This window comes from Teleopsis dalmanni, chromosome 2 (assembly GCF_002237135.1).
Source record: "Teleopsis dalmanni isolate 2A chromosome 2, ASM223713v2, whole genome shotgun sequence".
Classification (NCBI taxonomy): Eukaryota; Metazoa; Arthropoda; class Insecta; order Diptera; family Diopsidae; genus Teleopsis; species Teleopsis dalmanni.
This window is the reverse complement of record NC_051847.1, coordinates 5,702,835-5,724,104: the sequence shown is the minus strand read 5'-3', so window position 1 is coordinate 5,724,104 and position 21,270 is coordinate 5,702,835. Positions and strand designations below refer to the sequence as shown.

General features: G+C 32.1%; 1 protein-coding gene across 1 annotated transcript in view; it reads left to right on the top strand.

Moving 5' to 3' along the window:
* The first annotated feature begins 1,212 nt into the window (after positions 1-1,212).
* The window catches only part of LOC119684482, a 147,321-nt gene continuing 127,263 nt past the window's right edge, over positions 1,213-21,270 (top strand). The window contains exon 1 of the mRNA XM_038098527.1: positions 1,213-1,380. Within this exon, the coding sequence (XP_037954455.1) occupies positions 1,323-1,380 (58 nt within the window). The 5' untranslated portion in view covers positions 1,213-1,322. The remainder of the gene's footprint in view (positions 1,381-21,270) is intronic.

Sequence of the window (21,270 nt, the reverse complement as noted above, 5' to 3'; positions counted from 1 at the left end):
TGTTTTACATCAAAGAACGTGCAATGGTTCAGTACTTTTTATATGCGTTTACAATATTCCAAATTGTTATTGATGATAGTTATTGATGTGATGTTGGAATATACAAATTTTGGTGGCGCCTCATTTGATCGATACTGGGAAATCCTGACTATCTACATCATTTTGATTGCTGACCTCGTTTTGTTTAAAGTACGACTGAACGGATATCAGCAAATCATTCCTCATCACTCAAATATTTTAAGTAGAGCTGTTGTGAAGATTAAATGAATGAAATAAATATAGTTAAATTCACTAATAATATGCTCCTAGCTTAGTAAGTGTGAATAAAATAAAAGTTAATACTCATCTCACTTCTATTTTATAATTTATTTATAATTACTTTACTAAAATTAGTAAATTCCATATATAATCCTTTCATATAGATTTCAATTTTGTTATAGACTTTTGCCGTGCCGTTACCTAAAACAAAAACTAAGAGTTGTTTTTCGACTATCAACACAGCGTTGTACTTTAAAGAACTGGCTCTAGAGTTTTATGAGCAAATGGACCGGAGTTCTATGAACCAAAAATGTTCTTCTCTTTTGTTAGAAAGTCCTCACACAAAGAATGTTTCTCAGTACGTGTAATTTCTTTCGAAACGAAGTAGAGCTCTTCGTTATATGTATCAGGCAAAAAAAAAATTAATCACAAGATTAGTGGCTAACAGTTTCATCTTCTCTTCCCTTCAAACATAATATTTTGCTTTATTAAACATATCCGGTTTGTTGAGGTATTAGCACAAGCTTTACTATCTGGAAATTATCCAGTAATCAGATCACTATTAGTCTTCGAAATTGTTATCTTAAATGTTGATTATTTGATTAAATCTCAAATTTTAAAATATTTTTTCTAAATAATTTCCAGACATCTTAAAAAAATATTATTTTAAAACTAAAAAAACATTAATATTTTTAAACAAACTTCTTGAAAAATAATATTAATAAATTTCTTTTTTTTTCAGCTCTGCGCAGTTTTTAAAAATATCAAATTAATAAAAAAAATAATTAATTAAATTTTTTATTAAATTAAAAAAAACCACATAACTACTGAAAAATAAATTTGCATTACAATTTGTGCCAAATTAATTAATAATCAAAAAATTTCAAAATAAAATAAATTAAGTGACAAAAAAAATTAGTAAAAAAATTATAATAAACAAAATAATATTTCAAATAAAAAATATAAAAATATCAACAAAACTGAAACGGAAACCACAGCATCAAAAGCAAATATCAAAAGGAGTAGAAAACTTAAATCAAAACACATTTGTAAGTTATGAAGTCATGAGACCGACATTCGATCGACGCCTCTGGATATTATTGTTCATTATTTTAGTACAATGTAAGTACATTAAATATTATTTAATTTAACAGATTATGCGATTTATTTGACTCTAATGTACACCTGACTTTGCGTGTCGCTCGCAGTTTGTTTACACTGCAAACAAAGGAGTATTGTAAAGGAAACAGGGTTGTTATAATATGGAAATAATAAAAGTGGTAGCTATGATAGGATATTTAATTATTTTATGCGCACATATTAACCCATATTTCAAGTATATGGTAATGAGCAAACCTGAATACGATATAATTTAATAATTTAAAATTAGTGTTCATTTCTTAAGTATTTAGTTTGTAGAAAAATCGGAGCCCTGTAGACATTATAATTTCTTTATTAAGTATTAAGCTTTTGCCTAGCTTCTGCTTAGCTGCCTAGCCTTTACGAAGAGGAGTGGTACACGTCTTGGTTGTTTTTTTGGGATCCCCAAAATCTACCAGGAACTGTTGACGTCTAATAAAGTTCTTAAAGAAGACTAAAGTGTTGTTGGTAGCTGTAATGAAATTTTTTCAATTATTTTAACGACATAAGAGAAGATAAGGCATCAGAAGAAAGTATTATTTTAATATTCGAACTGTATTTATTACTTTAAAATTTTTTAAAAGGAATGTGGTGTTAAAACAGAGTATAATTACAAATTATGGAAAAATGCAGGATAGCTATGGACTTGCCACTGCAACCAACTAACCAACCAATGCAACATACGATTACATACATGCATACTTATGCTGATGAGTATTTCTTAAAGCTTTTTGCATATGTAATGAAAAGGATACTTTCACTACAATTTAAAGTATTTTTTAAGTCTTTCAGTTTTTCACTTTATTTATTCAATAATTATATTTGCAACCTATTGAACCTTCTCGCTTCGCTTCAACATTTTTATAAAGAAGTAACGCAGCTCAACTTTTATGCATTTTCTCATTAAAGTGGATTGCCTCTGCTGTATTCTGCAGTATGTGTACATTGCATCCTCATGCATTTACCATAAAAAAAGTATGTTAATATGGAGCTTCCTGAAAGTTACGCTGTCTTCGCAACGCCCCTCCTCCGCAGAAGATACCAGAATGTTACTTGGCGACTTATTTAAACCGCCACCGAGACGCAAACAGCTGCGTCGCATTTGCTTATCTTTGGCGTGCATATTTCCTTCAAGTACCGAGCGCGGAACACAGAGCAGCAGTAACTACTTTTATTATTATTTTCGGTTGGGTTTTATCAAAAGTTTTCTTCTTCTACAAAAAATACACGCTCATATATGGCGAAAGGCACTCTATATGGCACCGAAGTCAATGTGTTTGTACATTTAATATTTTTGGCTGAAGGAAAACCTCGTACTCTTATGGCTCCACTTGGCTTGTTGCTGTTGGTGCCGCCTTGGCTGCACTGTCACTTTCTTTACTTTTCTCCGCTGTTGAAATTTGTTCCGTGCATTCTCTTGCATCTTTTTATTTAATATCTTTTATGTTGAGTATTTATTTAGCATGTATGTGAGTGCATACAAATGCGTATGTATGTATATTTTATTTTTTTTGGTAGTAAAATAGCAGCAGTGGTTTTCCATGTTAACTTACGTTCCTTGCCACTTAACTGTGTCGTATCCTGATCAGGAAAGCTTCGTATATGTCTTATATTCTGGTTTCTTATTTGTTTAAGGTGTCAAGGACTTTTCTTAAAACTGCTTTTCACTTGACTTATGTCCAAAATGCTTAAATAAAATAATACATTTTTAAGTAAAGAAAATTTGGATGTATACGCTGGATTTTGACAAATTGCTATTAGTATTTCATTAAAGCTGATTATGATGGGATATAAGCGAAAGTTCTTGAAATCCATTGTTGACTTAAAATTCACGTATCAAAAATTTTATATAGCTTTATATTTTATTATGATTAAAATAAAAGTATTTGTATTTGCAGGAATTATTTCTTCCCATGAAACTTTTTTTTTTTATTTAAAAATATGTCTTTATTAAATCGCTTTAAATTAAAGCGTAACAATAAGTTTTAAAATCTTAAAGATTAATAATATCACATTACAAATTATTTTATATAAACATATTATAATGAAATCTCTGAACAAGTAGGGTTTATTTACCAGATATCACGCCGTATAAGTTGAATTAATCAGTGTGATCCTTAAAAAAGCAGAATAGCGTATCTGTCATTCCATTTCAGTCTAGAACAAGTTGTCATATTAGCAAGAGGTTTAGCTAGCGGGTTCACATGGTTTTCAAGATTTGAAATATGTTTCTGCCTTATTCTCTCGAACTCGACTTTAACCACAGGAACTCTCAAATCGAAATGTATGTTTCCATTTCTGATTCCTATGAAATATTGATGAAAATTTTGAAAAATTGAAAAAAATAACGTATATTGGTTTACAAATTACTACAATCAAACTACTGTAATATTTCATATTTCAAATAGAACAAATTCAATGGAAAAAACCTATAATATATATTTTTAAGCAATTAAATATAATATTTAAATTATCCTCATTCAAAAATGTCCGCATTTGTAGATATTTTGAACTTTAAATAAAATATAAATTAAGAAAAACAGGTGCCAAGGTGCCAGCTATCTGTATTCGAACATAAGTTTAAAAATAAGCAAAAAAGTTGATTTTTTTTGAAATAAAACGAGATTATAAAAGCTAAATAGAAGACAACATTTTTGCATTAAAGTTCTGTATAAACATTTTGAATGTCAAAACAGAATAATTTTGAATTTTAAATTTGTTTGTTAAATAATATTTTTGAAAATAATATATGCTTAAGTAAAATGTACAATCTTGAATCCTTCACTTTGTAAATTTATGTTCTTTGATTTCATTGCCAATAAACTAACATACACAGTGCCAATACATCAACACACAAAAATATACAAATACAAAAAAAATAACAAAAAAAATATTGTTTTTACAAGCCGAGCGGATCCTTATTTCATATTAAATGTGATTATGTGCATATTTTTAGGGGCTATCAATATTTTTTTATGTGATAGGCATACGCAGCCATTTGGTGCGATAGCACATCAGTGAGAGTCCTTACGAAGCAAATGTTGAACTGATTAAAAGCAGCAAAAGCGTGAAAAAAATAACAAGGATTCAGTAGAAGAATATAGAAAAGAAATGTTCTCCCCACTATATCCCCCACGCTGGTTATCGTCTGGATTCTTGTAGTTCACTCACAAACAAAAGTTTATGCGCTTTGGTATGTGAACAAATGTTTAAGTTAAGCGGGTGTTGATACGTGCCGGAAATATAAAATATCTGCATCAAACAGCTCTGAGCCTATACGTTAGTACAGTGCTTGCTACACATCGTAGAATAGATACGAGAAGTACGAGTAGAAAACGGAATTTGACAATAAAAAATAATGGAAAGCATGCTTAAGCCTACTTATCTCGAAGGCAGTTGAACTGGAGCAGAATGTAAATAAGTTACTTGAAATGCGTTGAGTGAGACGTATTTAAAAATTTAATAAAACATTAATAGTAATTTAAGATTGAAGTGGAAGTGATCCAAATGAACTTTATTAATCAAAATTAGGCAGTCAATTTTATAGTGTAAAATTTGAAAACTTTTGAGTGCTTTTTAAAAATTAACAAAAATAATATAATCAATAAACATTGTCAATAGTTATAAATTATATATGAAGAGTTCGAATTATGTTTACGAATTATAAATTCTTTTAGTACCTAAAAATACTGAATTTATCTAAGTCTTACGTTCTATAATGTATGGTGGTAAGAAGTGGGAATTATTTGTATTTAAAAGAAATTGCACTCTCTCTCTAAAAGCAACCCAACATATTTTGCCTAAGATAAACATTTTCTGAAAGTGCACAATTGCACACAATCCTCTGAGCAAAAACTGCGTGAAACCGCAAGAAGTAACAAGTAAAACGAAAGAAAAAATTTCATTTCTGGAAATTTTAAGATGGAAAATTACAAAAACTTTACAACCAACTTAAAGCAGAAAACTTAAAAGACAAATACTCGTATAAAAATGCATTGGAATAAAATTTACACTTGCTGCCAGAAGTTGTCGACCCAAGAGCCGACCCACAGCACGGCCAGAACTCCATGCGACCGCCCAGCTAACTTGAGCAAATAATTTAACTTTACCCAACTTTTGCAGCCATGAAGCTGCTTACTTTTAAACTCTTGCCCAGCTGTCCCCAATGCCACCGAAACTGCTGTCAAAGGTAAAAAATACAAAAATTTGTATTTTATTCCACACTGCTTGGCTGTTATTGTGCATTTGCACTTAATTTTTTTCTCAGTGTACTTCGACTGAAACTATAATTTTTACTTGTACAAATCTTGAGTTTTAAGTTTTCTCGATTTCATTTCGTTTTTCATTTATTTTTTGTTACTTCGTAATAAAAAGAAATTGTAAGCAGCACAAAATAAGAATTAAATTGAAAAAAAAATTCGGGTTAAATTTCAGGATTCAAGTGGTTTTAGATGGTCTCTTGATGGTTTACATTGTACTTCAATAATGTCCCTCAACTCATTTCTATCCTTTTTCCACTTACTTGTTTTTATCTAAGTTTTAAAAATATTTTGATTTCCGTTTCTTCATATTACATAGTTTCGTATATATGTTATCGTGTTTCTTTTTGGTACCAAAAAAGGAAAAATACTTCCTGATAAGTTGGCATTTAAATTTATGTCCTTTAAAGTACATTGATATATTCTTCATAGGTCATTTCATTTAATTATCATTAAAGTTAAAGTTAGAACTTAAAAAAAAATTATTATTTAATAAAATGTATAGTTTTTGCCACGTGCGTAGCAAAGTAGAAGAAAAGTAGAAAAGTAAACTACTTCACACCCATGGTAGACACACCTTCCATAGAATACTCATTCAAATATTATATATTGCTTTGATTTTGCAAGTTTTTCACTTTACATAAGGAACAAACAAGAGAAAACGCGCTAGTAACTTAATTAAAAAAATTACAAATATATTGAATCAAAAATAAATATTGTATTATCATAAAGATATGCCAAGAACTAGCACTAAAAAATGTTTCACAAAACTATTAGTTAATTTCAATAAAGTCTGTTCTTTAAAAGAAATGAAACAAAATTGTCAAGAAACAATTTAATAAACTGCTAGTTAACTGCACTAAAAACACAATAAGCAAAACTATCAAGAAATAGTACGAATAACACGACATAAAATGAATGTAGATATAATAAAGTACTGACAATTAAACAGTACTACAAACACAAAAACTGAATTTGAAGAGTAGCACTATTTCTGCCAACAGCACTAAAAAACTAAAGAATAGTCACAATTATATAAAATGAATTCGATAGAAATATTTTTTACTAAAAATTAATTAAAAGCAGCAACAGTAAGCTTATTACTTTATCTAAAATTATATCACTTATCATAGATTAATTTTTAATTAAAAAGAAATAGTAATATTACTTTAACTATGTTCCATAGAAATCCGATTTCCTTTCACTAAAATTATGCTTAATATTCTTAATAAGTCCTCACTAACACACACACGAAATTGCCTTTCGTGTTTGTATTCAGCACTTCAAAAATGACATCTGCACAACACTTCACTTCTTTTTTCTCCACTAAACAAGAGACGGCAACACAAATGTCTTTCATTCATTCATTTTCCCATTCACTCCTTTTATGTCCGCTCCTCAAAGGTGAAAAGGCTTTACAAATTTAAAGCAAAAGAAGCTTTAACAACAACAACAACAACAACAAGAACAGCATGTATTATGACAGTCCTAAAGAGTTTTGATACAACAACAACTAAATATAGCACATGACAAAGCAATTTCGTATGCTTAACGTGTGAAAAATAGTTCATAGATAATCGCAGCCAGGCAGGTCACATTATTTATGTGTTTTGCTCGTTTGTGCCGCTAAGGGCACATATTATCTCTACGTCTCTTTATTCCACTTTGTGCTGTATTACAGCACATTTATAATAAAAAACATTCCCAACTTCGTTTTTATATATTTATAAAAAAATTTTTTTAAAGTAAATAACTTTTGCTTATTTATGCTCAACATACGCTTGTGGACTAGTAATAAGATCATTGCATACAGTTGGGCGCAACGGCGGTGAACTTGTTGTGTTGAATATTAAATTGTAATTGTAATTTAGTGTTTAACAGAAATTTTTAATCCCTATTTAATGACCTTTAAAGTAATTAAATTAATTTACTTTTTATAGTAAGGATAAAATATACAGGGTTATAATATAAAGCAAAGCGTGTGATATATGTATACATTGTACATTTTATTATAAAAAAACTTGTAGGTAAAAAGAAAATATGGACTTATACAAATATGTTTTAATTATAGACTAAAATTTACAAATTTAAGTGTGCGAAGGAAAGGAAATTATCTCTAAATCTTAACCAAAGGATTACATTTTTGGGTCCTTTGCATGACATATATATGACATATTTTTTATTTGCATTTTCGTTTTCTTATTATACTTATAAGAAGTGTAAGAAGTGAATATTGTCTTATATAAATATATTTTTATTCAACACAATAAAGTGTACAGTTTTTAAAGTCATGAACATAAAATTTTGCTTTGAGAAATTGTATTTTATCGCAAATTAATATGGCATGCTCTTACATCTAAAGACCCTGACTTTCGCAACAAAAAATACTCGAATACTATAATGCTTTATAACGGCCGCCATATGATATAGTTAATTTATTACACTAAATCGTATACATAAACTTTATTGAATTAATCACCTTTATTTACTACGTTTTGTTAGTCCGAAAATGTTTTCTTCTTCTAAGTGCCACTTTAAACATCTTTTTCTTTATAACATCAATTTCCATCATCATCACATGACCAGGCTAGATAGACCGTTGTATGTCTATCCATTGAATTGTAACAATATCATGTTTAAGCTCATATAGCTACAGATTCTTTTGAATCAGTTAGTTGCTCCCACTTAGTAGAGGACTGCAGATCTTGCGAAGGACCTTTCTCTTAAATACTCCCAATGATACGTTATTATTCCGCTATGACGGCTCTGCACATTGAAGTGTGATTAGAAGAGTTCAATGAAGATCTATGATGGTTACTTCTGTGATGGTTACTTCTGTGATGGTTAAGTTTGAAACTTTCGATTAGCACGCATATCAATTAGCTTAAATATAATGCATATTTCTGTTACTTCGTAGTACTCTCATTCACCGATAGCAAAGGTAGTAGAGAGATCATGTTCGCTCCGGCTAATAATTCGATATTGTTAGCTTAAGCAAGGAGTTAGAGAGATTTGTAAACTTTTTTACCATTGCCCTGAACACATGGCTTTCGTATAATGATTTTCACTGCGAAATTATAAGGATCATAGGATAAAAGATTATCTGTGTACAGCCTTAAATGATATGAAAAAACTTGGACAGACTTAATCCTGAGCTACTCATTGATTCTAAAATTCTTTAAACTTTCATTCATTCATAACAGTTTACTTTAAAAAAGGACTACCTCCGTGACTTCCATAATGTATCAAATTAAGCAATGTTTTCATAAATTTTATTGGAGTGAGTCATTATTAAAAAGAGCTTACTTGTGAAAAAAGTGTATTCATTTTTATTTAAACATTTTGAATAATTATTTAAAAGCAATTTTTGGTTATAAGTTACTCATATATGCAATTTCATTCATTGCACTTCATTGGTTGATACGAGTACTGCAGTGTACGGAACTCTGTCAATAAATTGCTTAACGTATCGGAAATTATATTGTTTTCCGATTACTTCCGCTTATTTTACTATTTTCGAAAGGTTAAAGCGTAGTCCTCTACCAAAAATTCAGAATAGTAATGTACGTAGCCTGCAACCATAAAATTTGCTAAAGGAAATCTGTGAAATGTTGCACTCAAGTATAACCTGCGAATTGAAGCAATGATTTTACACTTATATTCACACCTCACATTCACATGCAAGTCCTTGGATAAGGAAGTGAAGTACAACAACAACAGCCGCATAACAAAAACAACGGTAACCATAACAATAACAGCAACAATAACAACCACAAATCCACAGTAAAGTCAAAAGGGCACAAAACGCGCACTTCCGCTTAAAATTTTAACCCATTCGACCAGAAAGAACGTTGACCAACACTGTGCGGCAGTTCCACGTCTTGCTGGCACGTTGTTGCTACCTTTTTGTTACTTGCTTCTTGTTTTTTTGTTGCCTTTTACCACTTCCGCTTCCTGTTAACGTGGCAAGCTTCTTCTTAGACTTGCGTTGCTTGGCATATTCGAAGGCGCACAAAAATTGCCTGCACAAGGAATTGCACACACCGGAGTATTAATGTTTCGGCACTTGAAAATCGCTAAAGAATAAGCAATTTGAGGCTCTGAATTTATGCTGGGAAAATTTGGTCAAAAAAGTAAATCGTTACTGCCCACCAAACAATGCCAAAAGTCAGGCGAAGGAGTCACTGAAGTTTTGACTTTGGCTTTTATTTTTATGAATTGGTTTTCCGCTTTTATAATTTCCTCCTCCTTTCGTTTATTTACTTTTTTTGGTCAGTTCGACTCGAAATAGTTTAAGCCGGAAGTGAATGTGCATGTGAATGTGCGTTCCTCCATAGCTTGGAAAATATTCCCACTATTTAGGAGTAAGTGTAGTGGAGCATATTGAAGTAGATTTGCCTCAGGTTAAATTTAGAGTAGTAACGCAATGGTACATTTGTTCTCAACTTCCTAGAGTTTTGCTTCTTCTTGTGGAGCATGTGTGTAGTGTGTAGTGTGCAGAGTGGAGTGAGTTATAGGTGTTGGGAGGACTTTAAGAATGTAGGAATTATATTCTTTTTTTTTTGGTTCTTTTAGTAATCTTGTTTTTGTTAGTTGAGTGCTGTTCAAGCACCATTGCTGCCAGTAAAGATTGATGAAGTGGGTGCGGAAAGTGAAAATAAATTAAGTGGAATGTAACGAAGTGATATATAAGTCTCTTTACCTTCTTCACTTTATTCTTTTAGATTTTTTACTTTTTATTAACGCTTTTTCATGTTGGTGGCTGCTGCAGTGGCAACATAGATTCGAAGAAAATTGTGGGGCACTCGATTTAAGAGCTATTAACAGGTTTTATATTACTGACTTAAGATAATTTTTTATTCAAACAGAGTTCTACTAATCCTATGTGGGAGATATGATAAAAATCATGCGCAGAAATGCATTGATAGAAGAAATTTTGGAAATAAATTCTCATTAACAACATCATATTTTGTTACTTCTTATGTGAACTGAAAAATATGCAATTGTTTTGGATACTGCTTTAAATATTTGCGGTTTACAGCATAGTTTGAGTTATTTCATTTACCAACACTTTAATTAAAACAAATCGAAAAGCCTTAATTGTCCAAATAAGCTCGTTTTGAGTACAAATTGAGTGTGTAAGCATTCAGAATAGTTCAAAACACACAATATATATTTAATGTATAAATACTCGGAAACTATCAAGTAAAATATATAAAAACTATGAAAAAATAATAATTTTGTGGCTTTTAAAGAGGAACTGAGTGAATGCGATACAAATATACCAACACTAGACTAAATAATTCATACGTGCTTCCATTCTCTAAGATTATTAAATTTTAAAGACGCAATCGGCTTAAAACTCTTGTGTTGAAGAGCTTGTTTTAATCATTCTAACATAGAACCAACTCATAAGTTATCATCTACATAAATGAGCATTACTCAATGAAGAGCATAACAAGAGCCGGTATCTACTACCAACGGAAGCAGATATGGCATCCAAATATATATACATCCAATTATATAAGGGCACACCCTCGCAACCTAACCTTACCTAGCATCGGGAAGAGAAGACATACAAAGTCAAAGCAGGTTTATACGACACTTGGTTGTTCATATTTATACAAAACCGTGATTTTATTGCAGATACCTATTATAGTAAATATATATACAATAATATATTACAACTTCATATATCCGCTTTCTAGTTTCTAGAAAAATCATATTTTAATCTGATAAAGAAGATTGATTACTGAATAACATATATATTGCTAGGCATATCCGCTAGGCACTTAAGTTTGTCAGCTTCCATAATGAAAAGTTTAGTTTTGCCCGGCATGGGCTATTGTAAAAGTGTTTGGTTTTATCTTTTTCCTTATAGGGCCTGCATTTTTATACCATAGATGTGCGTATATATCTATTAGATAAAAAAATGTTTTACTCCTACATATTTCTACATAAGACATTACAAGCAATTTTTACTTTTAGGCAGAAATGCAGTTAAAAAATACAATTATGATATATAATGTTTGTCCACATTGATTAAAAAAGATATTATATTTAACATTCCGAAACTAATGACTATTATAAATATAGATCTTTTTGAAAATTGTCAAAATTCTAAGAATCTCAAAGATTTTGACTTGTACATGAAATATTTGCGATGAGTGATTGTTGGAAGAAAAATTTTAACAAAAACGAAAAGCAAATAATTTTAGATCAGAAGTAAAAAACAAAGCTAAAGTCAAGAAGAGAACATAAAAATTATCGAAAGGAAAAAACTATAATAGCAAATCTGTAAATCTTCACTTCCGCTTAAGTTTATTCAATGCACAGTTCACTAGAGAAGCAAATGTACCTAACGCACACCGTAAAGCAATGACATTCACAGCGTGTAAACAACCAGCTTTATCATTCCTTTACTCCTGATCCCTCAGTTCCATTAAATTTGTATACGAAGGACCACCAACAACACAGCAACCATCAAAACGCGCTTTTCGTTTTTCACAGAATTTTTTGTGCCACGAAAGGTTAATGACGGCTGCTGACAGCACAGCATCATAACCCAACGAACCAAATCGCAACATAAGCGAGTAAACGCATAAACAACGAGTTCCGTGTTAGTGACGAGTAACGTGTTGGTAGGTCAAAAATTGATGATGCCAGAGAGCAATAATAACAGCAACACCAACACCGACACCAACAACAACAACAATAACAGCGATACCATAAACAACAAAGCGTTACAGGTGCCAACAAGGCCGAAAAGGAAAACAAAAAGAAGAGAAGAGAAACGACCAAAACAAACAACAAAGAAAAAAACAAAAACTTGAAACAATATAAGCCAAATATAATGAGAAAAAAAGTAGAATGAAAAGATTAAAAGAAAGTCATGTGTAAAACACGAAAGAAAGGGAAATCAAAGCGTAAAAGTTAAATGAAACGAAACACGTTAATGGCGAGACCCCGGTAACAAAAAAGTTATGGATGGCGAAAGAGTCATTCTCAGCTGGTAGTGGTCGTAGCTGTAGCTTATATGTGGTAGCAGTAGGTGTGGAAGTGCGGGCTATTGAATGAAGATGCAAGTTAACGTCGGTTGCCGTTGATTTGGGTTTGCTTAATAGCTCAACCTGGCATAAAGTGATGAAAGTGAAATTTTCTCATTTAAGCACAAATCAAGGTAAAGTCCTGCAGGACACACCTTAAAACCGACAAGCACGATGAAGGCAAAAGCAAATGCTGTGACAACAACAACTGTAACAGAGATTACGACAATGAGGCGATGAGGAGGACGGCGATGAGCAGAACTCACGTTGATGCTGAAGTCACCGTATCGGTTGTACTTCGCTTAAGTGTTGAAATTGCCATTGAGATTATAATAAAGTGATATCGCTGACTTGGTTTATGGTCAAAGGGAAAATTAAAAGCAGCATTAGCTAGCTGGGTGAGCTGTGTGAGCTGTGTGAGCTGGGTATGTTGCAGCAAAAGCGACTTGACGTTAGGGAAATAAGCCAGTATATTGACTTGGCTCCGATATTAAGTTATTTAGCTTATTTAGTTCATTTGAGCATAAATGAGTGGACGTTAAGGTGGATATCTACTTTGGGAATATTACAGAAGATTGGTTGACATAAAATTTTTATAGCAATTGCTATCTAACTTCATCTCACTGCATAAGTTCCTCGTGTTTAATTTTATCAAAGCAAGTTAAGATTTAAAATGAAACCGACGGGCTTATGCAAATAAGTGGCTTTAATGAAAAAATTTAAAATTTAAGTTGATTAAAAAGTATTGTTCAGATTAAAGTGAAGGAAAGTCTTATCTAAAGATTAATAAAGTTAGATTTAATAGACAGATTTTTTAATTTCTTTTAAGAATTATCGTGCTATTTATACTCTCTTCAATTGGCTTTCCTCTGAATAAGTCAGCTCATGAAACTTTACAATCAATCCTTTACAATCATTTCATACCTATATCAATCAATCAATCCAGTACCTATATACTATATATTATATTATTTTTAGGATGGTTCCAAAGCACATCCTTAATTAATTTTCCCCCCTTTTGGCAGAGTTGATGGAAAAGTGCTTTGAAATTCTCCGAAATCGAATTGGAATATTTATTGTAAATTCTTTAAAGACTTTAACTGATAGTTGAAACGTAACAAATTTACTTATTCATTGGGCTGAGTACACTTCCCTGTGCACGCTTAAACAAAAGGACTTATTTTAACCTCAGGGTGCAGCATTTCAAAAATAGGCTGAAACAGAAAGAATTCATTATTAACATTTAATTACGAAACCGCGGAAAATAGGACAGACAAGCCCACAAATGACGACAGACAAATACGCAAATACAGACACATAAATAAATGAAGAAGTAGGCAATCAGGCAATCAGACAATCAGACAATCAGACAGAGTGACATACACTATCCCAAACGAATGTCATTATTAATGGCTGAGTAGGCGTTACACAGAGCTACACAAATTCGCAGTTCCTTACATCCTATTCCACCCACTCCACCAGTGGGTTCCTGGCAGTCGAATTTAATTTTAGTTGCAAAAACATCAAAGTTACGCCATCCGTAGTGCTACTTTTCAACAAAAGACTTGAGTTATGGGAGGTTGGTACCGCATTAAGAGTGAGAATAATATTAAAATATCTTTAATTTTTTGAAGTATTTTTTAAAGAAAAATTATCACAAACAAGCAAATCTATTATAAAAACGCTGGATCCATTGGTTCAAGCGCAAATAATAATAGGTGGAAATTCATATGTGGTTATCGCGTCTTGGTAGTGGCGACAAGGTGGTGGTTAATGCTGTTCGTGACAGCTTCCTTATTCCCAAATGGCGCTGCATACCGTTGAATGACATCATTGTATATGACGTTCCAGAAATTTTGCGTTGGCCATTGTTGGAACCGCACTTCAATGCTGCTGTTGCCATTTCTGCTCTGGTTGTTGTTGTTGTTGTAGTGTATTGTTTTGGCTTGATTCGCCTCGGTATGGTTTACGCTGAGCTATGTTGGAATTCCTATTTAAATGAGTACATATTTTTTGGTTGAGTCACAGTGGGGTGGCAGAGGATGTTAATATTTCAATGGATTAAGCAGGATTTACGGTTGCGGTTTATATCAAATATTTTGCATGCCTTGCTCGAAACTGTTTAAATAGAGTCATTGTGTCAGTGTATCATTGGAGTAAAATATTAAACAGTAAATAAAATTAAATTCATAAGCAAGTGAACGTTTTCCGAAATATTTAACATTTCATTATCTATAAGCGGTTTTCATAATAAAATAATTTCTGCTTGGATTTTATATAAAACATTTGCAATTTTCATCTATGGTATTTTGTGACTTTATTTATTGTCAATTTGTTAAAAACCTTCATTGTTGCTTATTTTTTATAAACAAACTTTTAAATATTGGTTAACCAAATTGTAAATTATATATTAACACTTAAATGTTAATTTCTTCACTTTAGTATAATAGTATATCCCTTAGTCCACACTTTAATTGGTCTTATTTATCAAATGAATTGAATATGCAGAAATATAGTGAATTTATAAAAGGCGCATAATATATCTCTAGATCTAACAGATCTTTTGATATTGGTTCTAACTGTGAATATTTTATAATATATAAAAAATGGTTACCTTAAAATTGGTAGAAGAGTACATTGAGCTGATTTGAGCCATTTGTTCATATCGATTCAAACTAAACAAGTTAGATAATAAAAATAATCCTTCAGTTTAATAATGTGTGGGTACTGGTTTATTTAATTTTGATTGCTTAGAACTATTGAAAGTTAAAAATAAAAAAGGCCCTTCTAATAATTCAATTTCCATTAAGATTGTGTGAGACACTGACTTGAATTCACTAAAATTGATTCTAAGCATTGAACTGTGAGTTCCGTGAAATATTAATGAAGAACAAAAGTTCTTCCATGAAATATATTGTGAGGTTCATCAAGTACCGAAAAGTAAAACGCAATTTCAAAAATCGAAACGAAATGATGGAGCTCACAAAGCACCAGTAAAAGAACGAAGACAAGGTTTAGTAAAATGGATGTGGTACCAATCAAAATTTAAACAACAGTGTGAGACTTGGATGCAACCTTAAACAAACTAAAACCTCAATACTGTTTAGAGTATAAATAGTTGTGAGTGAGTTTCACTCTCCGCGGCACCCCATCGGAAATGTATATTAGGTACTATGGGTGTATCAGGGATCAGGGCATACATCGGCTTTCCTGTCCAATGACCCTTTAATGAGAGTTTCGGGGTGGCTAAACACCTGAGTTTCATAGAGAAAATATCTGTATTCATCACTTTAACTCGACGTATAGTTGCGTTTTTTTAATCGGGTTCTCTGCCCCAAACAACAAAAGAGGTGTTAGATGAAAATTCCTTAGAATTTTAGTGGGGGCATTTATCCTCGCATTATACTGATACGTGTTTTAGAAGCACTGTAGTATTAAACCACGTTAGAAAACTATAGACTCTATCCTAAAGGGTCTATTGTTAAAATTTCATTCCAGTAACTAGAGATAAAATTTTAAGAATGAGACTTTGGAAAAGACGTCTTGATATACCTAAGTCAATAGGGAAATAAAGGAAAAGGGATATAAGTGAAGGGGTTAGATTATTGTATCAGCGCAGTGTAGGGTAGGTGTTAATTATATACCATTCAATTTTCATATAAATGTTCTACTTAAAAAATTTTTTGTGTTGCTTACATTCTTACTCTTTATATCTTTTAGATTATTTGCTTAGAGGTGAACAGTGTTTCGATTTATACCTTATTCGATTGTGTCATTACGCGTGATATGTTCCCCAGATACTCACTAACTTCGGCAAGTCAATGATTTCTGAATTAATTTTTTCAAAACCCTAAAGTATTACACTCAATTATATAAACATTTAATTATCTTGTTCTTGTTGAAATTTGAATATGTATTGCTTCAGATATTCAAAGGTTTCTTTTTTAAAGAACTACATTCTCAAAGAAATGTGTTTTAATTTCATAAGTTCATGTTCCATTCAAATATCCTTACCAGATTTACTAGTTTGCATAACCTAGTATGCAAACTAGTTTTGCTTATAGAGGCTCTATTAGTAAATATAAAAGTCAAAATTTTACCAACTTCTTGATAGGCGGTACGTGCATACAATGTAATTTACTTCAACTCCCAATATTTCGACATGTACGCAATTACTTAATAGACGACGCATAACTCCTCGAAACATTAAATCGTTACTTAACCTCAAAATAACAGAATGTCGTGCAAAAATCAAAATACAACTTAATTAAGCGCCGGGAACTTCTCAGCCGAAGACGAATGCAAAGCAAACAGCTACATCCAGAGCAACTTCGATGCGTCGGTGCTTAATATAACAACGTTGCTATTAGAACAATGAGGAGCAGTTAAAACAGCCTCTGTCGACTTAATTTCGGTTCGAGAAATTAGTGAAACTGTCAACTGTCAGTTCATTTTAGTTTGTTTTGTATTCGCAAGCCAGCATGTTTGTATGTGTAAGTGAGCTTGTTGTACCGTGCCTCTGCCCTACCGTGCCCTACCGAGCCGAGCCGTGCTGCGCCGTGTCAGTGTGGGAAAGCACATGCGAAAGTGTTGTGTACTTTGGTATGTCGGAATGCTTGTGTGCGAAGGTGTGTGCAGGTATGCAAGGAACTCTGAACGCTTCAACACCTTCTATTAAAGTCTTTAACACGTTTTCTTCGTCAAGTGTAGAGTTTATCATTGTTCAGATTGTTATCTTCTGCCCCTCTCCGCTGCTGTTACTTTGTAAACACACACCGAGTAATTTTTGAGTTAGAGTGAATGTCTAGTTATGTATTGAATGTCATATAAAAACGTGAGTTTCTACACATTAAAATGTTGTGCTATGAGCTTATACAGGGTGAGCATGTTTTTAACGATTAAGAAAATAAATATAATGCAAAAGAATCACTTCACTCTTTTTCGTAGTAAATTACAGTATTAATCATTTTTCAGGACGTACTTATTAGTGCACGTAATACTTATATATTTAAATAAACTGTAGTGGACAGGATCACAGAATGATGAATTAGCAGTTCTTAAAACCTTTGGTTTCCTTCCAATTGTTAATGACTACCGCAGCGAATTAACATACAACGACTGTAATGGCATGGATATGCCTTGGAAATGTAAGAGAATACTTCAGTAAAAACGCCATTTCTGTGATGGAGTGGAAGCGCCAAGAGATGTGTGTTTAGAATTTAATGCCTTTGCTAATTGTTATGGATTTAGCAACCTTTATCCTTGGTCTTATAAGATAGGGGAACTTCTATTACACTATCCAATGGAAGACTATTATATTCTAAAATTCCTAGTAAATTCCATTCAAAGTGATCTACTCATGTCGTTCTGTTTTCTCCCCTCTAAAAATTGATGATTTCAGAAAGGAACTATTCTATTTCTGCACAAAAGCTGAATTTTCCATTTCTGTTACATTGTACAGCTTGTAGCTCTGTTTGAAATTATTTTGACTATTGATGCACCCTTTGTATTCGTATTACTTCAACCTTTCTTCGCAAGTGCCTCGCGGATCCTACGGAATAGCTTATACCTGCCAGCATATTTTCCCTAAACTTTTCATGTATTTTCCTTGCTGCAATTAACGTGTGTGAAATAAAACATGTCTTCCACTCCATTATTTGTGTTTCTTCTAAGGCAGGTGGGAGCGTTTGTGTGCTCCAACATGTCTGCGTAATTTGTTAATTTCCCACATTTCGAAATTAGTTTTCATGGAACCTTGTTTTTGAGTTTTTTGTTTTAATTTTCGGTTGTGTTGCTTACTTAATTGTTTGCTTTTGGCTCATTTTAAATTTCGGGTTTCATAGGTTCAGTTTTGTAGTTGTCAATTAACGTATATAAGCAGATGCGCTACATTTCTATTATAAACATATTTGGTTCTATATATCGAATCTATTTAAAAAGCTTTAAATCATTTTCTACACCCATTAAATATGCATATTTGCATGTTTATTTTATGGTAATATGTTATTATACGATTAATTTAAATAACTAAGAACATTCACTAAGAACATTCATACCTATGCACATACGTAGCAATAACAGGAAAAACGGAAGAAGACAGCATGAAGAAAAAAGAAGAGAAAAGATTATCGGTAACCAAATGCCGATGAAATTTCAAGTGTCACATACTTCTGCAATTATTTATGAAACAAAGATCTTATCCAGAAGAGGAGTTTAAGGATTTAAAATCAAAATCCTCTCAGAAAGTCAATTAGTTGTCATTAGTTGTCTGGTTTGGGTACTCGGACATGGACACGAAGGCAACAAAAATGCGAGATTCTGCTGTGGAGATTTTGGAGATTTGGAAATTCTGTTGTTATGAGGAAGAGTCTATGGAATATCTGATCGCCAACTGTGATGCTCTAGACAACAGGAAATTTTAAGTTCATACTAACTAGAGTATGAAGACCTTTAAAAGTTCCTTCCGATTATATGGCAAGTTAATTTCCTCGATATGGCAAACTTTCGAATTCGAAGGGTTGTACGATAAATAAAACTGCTAAACGTAAAAGTGATTGGGTGTACTGTCGACTAAGGTTTCATCTTCAGTTTTCTAATATCGAGATGTCACTTTTGTATACTTTGAAACCCATAGAAACTTATGTTGAACTTAGAGTTTTCATATAAGTGGGTCACACTCATGTGCGGTACCAATCCACTTTCTGTTAAATGCTATATGCACGTATCCTTTTGTTGACTTGTATATTATGTTAATGTATGTAACTTTCATTCTTCTTCTTCATACCAATTTTTCACTTTTAGCCGCGCAATTATGTCAAACGGAAGTCGAGTAATTTCAGCGCGGGTTTATCTTTTCTACTCAAATTCTTTTCCGCTGGTGTGAATTTAAAATATTTAACCCACACTTTTGCGTGATTCCATGTCTGCGAATGTTTTTGTAATTGAAAGTGTGTATGTGTGTGGTACACGTACGACTATATAGGTTATGTACACTGCACATGTGTACGTTTTCAATTGCTTTTCTATAACTCGTAGGGGCTGGTGAGGGGTATGTAAGAATGGTTAAAATGTTAGATGTGTACATTCCAAAATTGTGTAATTATTGCCATTGAAAATCACAAGATTTTTTTCAGTGCATAGAGATTTTTAGTGAGTTTGTACTTCATTAATGTGCAAGGAAACAGCAAGTTATTTTCGTTTTAGTTTCGATTTAATTTTATTTCACATTAACTTTTATGACGTATTAAAAATATTAAACTTATAATGAAAAATTTTTATATATATTTTATATACTCCATTTAATTTTTACGAGAATTTTAATTTGAAGCACATTTCTCCGAGTAATGATTCAAAAGATCTCTTTAAAAATTCTTATCTTATTCCTTATGTGAAGCATTTTATTACCACCTCTTTATTAAGTTGAAATGATTAAGCTTTAAATTTGACATGATTTGTCAGTCCTGTATGAAATTCCTACAAGAGTCATCATTAAAAAGTCATTAACATGTTTTTGAGTAATTTTATGTTTTCCGTTCTGGCATTTCATTTGCAAAGCCTGGATGATGTATTAAAAAAGTCACCCAACAATGGTCACTCTTTCCACCAAAATTTGTCATATTTCAATCAACGTTTGTCTATGGAATTCTGCTTTCTTATATTTTATCCCAGTGATGAATTAAAACCTAGGTATAAAGTTCGCCAAATTATGAACTATTGTTCACTTTCTGCGAAGGAACCAACTCATGCCACATTAAGACAAATACAACAATTGTCAAGCGATAATGGCTCCAACATGGCACTCGCAATTGTAGTGACAGCGGTAGTGACAGTGGTCTATATGCCTCCAACTATAAGTATTGTTGCTATAGCAACAGTTTTTATAAATACAAATCCATCATCATTTCAGGGAGCAGGCATTTGTACTATATCACTACAAGATTAAAATTCTTCAGTTGTTAGTTTGTTGATAATGATGACGTTGTACTCGTAAGCCAGTAAAATATGTAAAAATAAAGCAAATACAATAAAGACATACAAATATGGCATAAAGGAGAAGGAAAAAATCCATCAAATAATAGTAGTAAGAATTATTACAACATTGTGAGCGTCATCATTGTCATTGTCATGCTTGCATCATCAACGTCACCAAGTATGCGACATTCGCGTCACCATCTTCATTCCGAACCATTCATCCACTCACTTTCGATGTTAAGCTTGCAGTCAACCATTGTTGTTATCCTTCTTCATATTATTATTATTATTATTATCATCCTTATTTCTATTGTTGTTCTTGTTGTTACTGTTGTTGTTGTAGTTGTTGGTGATATTGTTATGTTTACTTTTTGCTTACTTTTGGAGCGCAAGGATTTACCAAGTATAAAGTGCTTCAAGCAATGATGCTCCATTGCTGTTTCTGATGATGAAGCTGAAGCCGAAGCTGAAGATGGAACTGAAGTTGTGACTGTGTTGACTCTTGTCGGTGCTGCTGACAGTGACGTTGGTGATAAACTCATACAGAATTGTGATATATGAGAGAATTGAAGATTTATACATACTTAAATCCAGCA